The 3,328-nt window shown below is 44.6% G+C and overlaps 1 protein-coding gene across 1 annotated transcript; it reads right to left on the bottom strand.

Moving 5' to 3' along the window:
* Positions 1-2,429: 2,429 nt before the first annotated feature.
* Positions 2,430-3,056, bottom strand: LOC135189231 (large ribosomal subunit protein eL13-like). The gene is given in 3 exon segments (XM_064169358.1): positions 2,430-2,487; positions 2,489-2,960; positions 2,963-3,056. Coding segments are annotated over 3 exon segments (624 nt in total).
* Positions 3,057-3,328: the final 272 nt, after the last annotated feature.

A 3,328-nucleotide genomic window follows, 5' to 3' on the forward strand; every position in this document is an offset into this window, starting at 1 on the left:
GGTGGAGGCACCGTCCCTGGGGGTCTTCAAGAAAAGACTGGATGAGGCACTCAGTGCCATGGTCTGGTTGACTGGCTAGGGCTGGGTGATAGGTTGGACTGGATGATCTTGGAGGTCTCTTCCAACCTGGTTGATTCTATGATTCTATGATTCTATGATTCTGATTAATTTATAAACAGCTCAGATGAAAACAGCTACAAGAAATATTTATAGGAAATTAATCCATATGCATTTTATTGCCTGTCAGATAACGACCTCAGCTTCTTTGCAGCTGCATAAGTGTCCTACTTCACCCTTTCACTTAAACACTCCCAATAGAAGCCTGTTTAAACTAGCGTTAGTTCCTACACCTGTTGAAGTGTGTTGTTTACAGAGAGGAGTCTCATGCACACACCTATGGGTTTTGTACTGCATGAATAGTTAGGAGGCACTTGGAATTCACAGCCTGTGCTAGTTTGAAGCAGGCTAGAATGTTTTAGTGAGAAGAACTAGATCAGTCTGTGAAAGGAAAACAATGGTGATGTCTACTTCTCTCACAGCCTTGCTGAGAAGTAGAAGAGCAAGAAATAAAAGCCTTAGATAACCACTCTCAGCACCACTCTCACTGGGGCTGCTGGATGAGCTGCATCTCTCTAACCTCACCACCCTCCATTTTGGCCTAATCCACTTTGCTTCCTAACCTCTTGGCCGAACCTCCATTTTCCTTGGGACTGGGGTAAGGTTGAGAGGGGCAGGGGGAAGGTGCAGGGGTGGTTGAGAGCCCCTCCTGGGGACTTAGGTTTCTGGGAGGGGAGTTGTGTTTCTGTATTACCTTCTCCCTTGTCTATTTCTGTCTATAACTGTATATACTGTAACTATCTGCTTGTATGTTGTGCTAGCTGTAAATAAATAACTTCATTCATATTTCCAGAGCTAGCTGAGTCTAGTTTGGGTGATTTTCCAAAGTGGGAGGGGGGTGGGGAACACCCAAACCTTCACATCTTTAAATAATCTTTTAATGTTATTTATTAAAACCCGCTTTTATTATGAGGAAGAAATATGAAAGGAATGGATTTCTCAGTGGATGCCTCAAAATGCCATACTTTCCTCATCTTTAAAGAGAGCTATGATCTTTTAGACACTCTTTGAAGTTCTTCCATCAGTATTGATATGCACCACTGCTACAAGCTCTTTTCTGACTTGTCTCAAAAGCCAAATTATAAACACATTTCATTCTTTCTCTTTGGTACAGCAGAACACCTGCTTATGTGCTTTATGTCCCTTGATTTTTTTACTACACACATTACAAGCATCCCTCAGACACTTGGAGGCCTTGATGAGATCTCCATTTATCTTTGGGCTTTCACTTCTTGGGCTTATCTTGTTTGTGGCAGCAGATTTTCTTTTGGGAGCCACAACAGGCCTGTGGACTCAGACTCTTTCAGATCAGCATGATGAAGTGTTATATATTGCTTACTTGGTCATATTTCAGTTTTGCTTCCATGCAAGGTAAGAGTGCCAAGAAGTGATTTGCTGCCTTTCCAAATATGTGAGGTTATCCTAGAATTGATCTTTAAACAGTTATTTATAGTTGTGATTAAAGCTTCAACTCAAGGACAGGCTAGTCTGATTATTCTCTAAGGCCCAAAAAAACGGTGAGTACGAATAGATCTGTCATGCACTTCCTTTCATCTTGTTGCCGTAAACCTTTGCTAGAGACATAAAAAAATACCTCTTCCAGCTCACTTTGAATTCTTTTTTTTTGCCATTTTATTCCTTCTCCTAAAATTGTGTTCAAAGTGCAGTTTGTACGTGGATGCTGAAAGGGGGAGGTGGTGTGAATGACAGTAAACTCTGAGCTGCTGAGGGTAACAGAGAACAAGGACTAAGTTGTTTAATTCCTGCTTCTCACAGGAAGAGAGAAGGATGACAGTAAGTCACCAAGAACAAGCTTTACAATGGGCAGACAAGCTTAGGCACGTACTTGTATTTGATAGGAAAAAAAAGTCACTTGGCTTTGCAGTAGTTTGGAAACACAGCTCCTTTTGACAGTATAAGCAGGTTTATGGAAGGTCTACTGCTGTTGACTTAGATCTGGAAATATTTGTAAGGCTTTGTGTTTCCAATATCTGCACTCAAAGTCAAGAGAAACTGACAAAATTCACCAGATTGCTACACACCAGACAGTTATACAGAATCACAGAATCAGGTTGGAAAAGATCTTTGAGATCATTAAGTCCAACCTATTGCCCAACATTATCTAATCAACAAAATCATGGCACCAAATGCCACATCCAGCTTCTTTTTAAACACTTGCAGGCACGGGCACTCCACCACCTACCTGGGCAGCCCATTCCAATGGCCAATTCTCTCCTTCTGCAAAGAACTTCTTCCTGACACTCAGCCTAAAAAAATGACACTTGTTTACTGACAGCCTGAAGGAGAACAGTTCATTTCTCCTTCTCCACATCCTGTTTCACCGCTTCTTTGGCAGGTTGTGCACAAATCCAAGAGCAGGACGTTGGCCCAGGCCTTGGGCACGCTGGCGAAGGCTCTGAGGTTCTCATTGTCCGAGATGACACAGACCTTCTCCTGCCTGAGAGCATTCTTGGTCAGCATGACAGGTCTGGTGAGCTGAGCTGCCGTCGTGAGTTGCTCAGGAGAGCTGCCTCCCTTCTTGGACATTGCTGGCTTCTGCAGGAAGAGGATGAGTTCAGAGCAGTACTCCTTCAGCTGCCGCACGTTGGCCTGCAGGGACTCTGTGTGCTTGTTGCATTGCCAGGGATCCACTGAAATTCCAACAGCCTGGGCAGACTTCTTGTTAATGCCAGCAAGCTTAAACTCTTCCAGGCTGAAGCCTCTACCAGCATGGACTCTTTTGTTGTATCTGATGGTTGGGCGCCTCGCTGTAGGTCGAATGAGCCCAGCCATGGGCCAGAGAGCAGTACAGCAAGCCTTGGCTTGTTGAGTCTTCCTCCTGCAGGTCTCGCAGGCTGGTTGAACCATACGGCCACTCGCTGCTGCCAGTCCTGGTGGAAGTGGGGCTTCAGGATCTTGCCACTGTGGCTGGGTGCCATGGCTCCTGTGGCCTCCTGACACAGAAAATGGCAGCAGGAAAAGTTGTGGTACTTTTATTCAACGGCATCTCAGGCTCAAGTTTTGAATTTGCTGCTATTTTGCTGCCTTTGGAGACTTAGGCAGACTCTGAATCTCATGCAGATGGAGACATGTGAAGAAGTTGCAGTCACCAAACGCTCATGCAAGGCAATTCCTCTATGCATATTCAAAGCAAGCAGACATGCTGTTCATCAACACGCAGCTCTTCTGTACCTCTGCACCAAGGCTGAAG

The sequence above is a fragment of the Pogoniulus pusillus genome, chromosome 31 (assembly GCF_015220805.1).
Source record: "Pogoniulus pusillus isolate bPogPus1 chromosome 31, bPogPus1.pri, whole genome shotgun sequence".
In the NCBI taxonomy this organism is placed as follows: Eukaryota; Metazoa; Chordata; class Aves; order Piciformes; family Lybiidae; genus Pogoniulus; species Pogoniulus pusillus.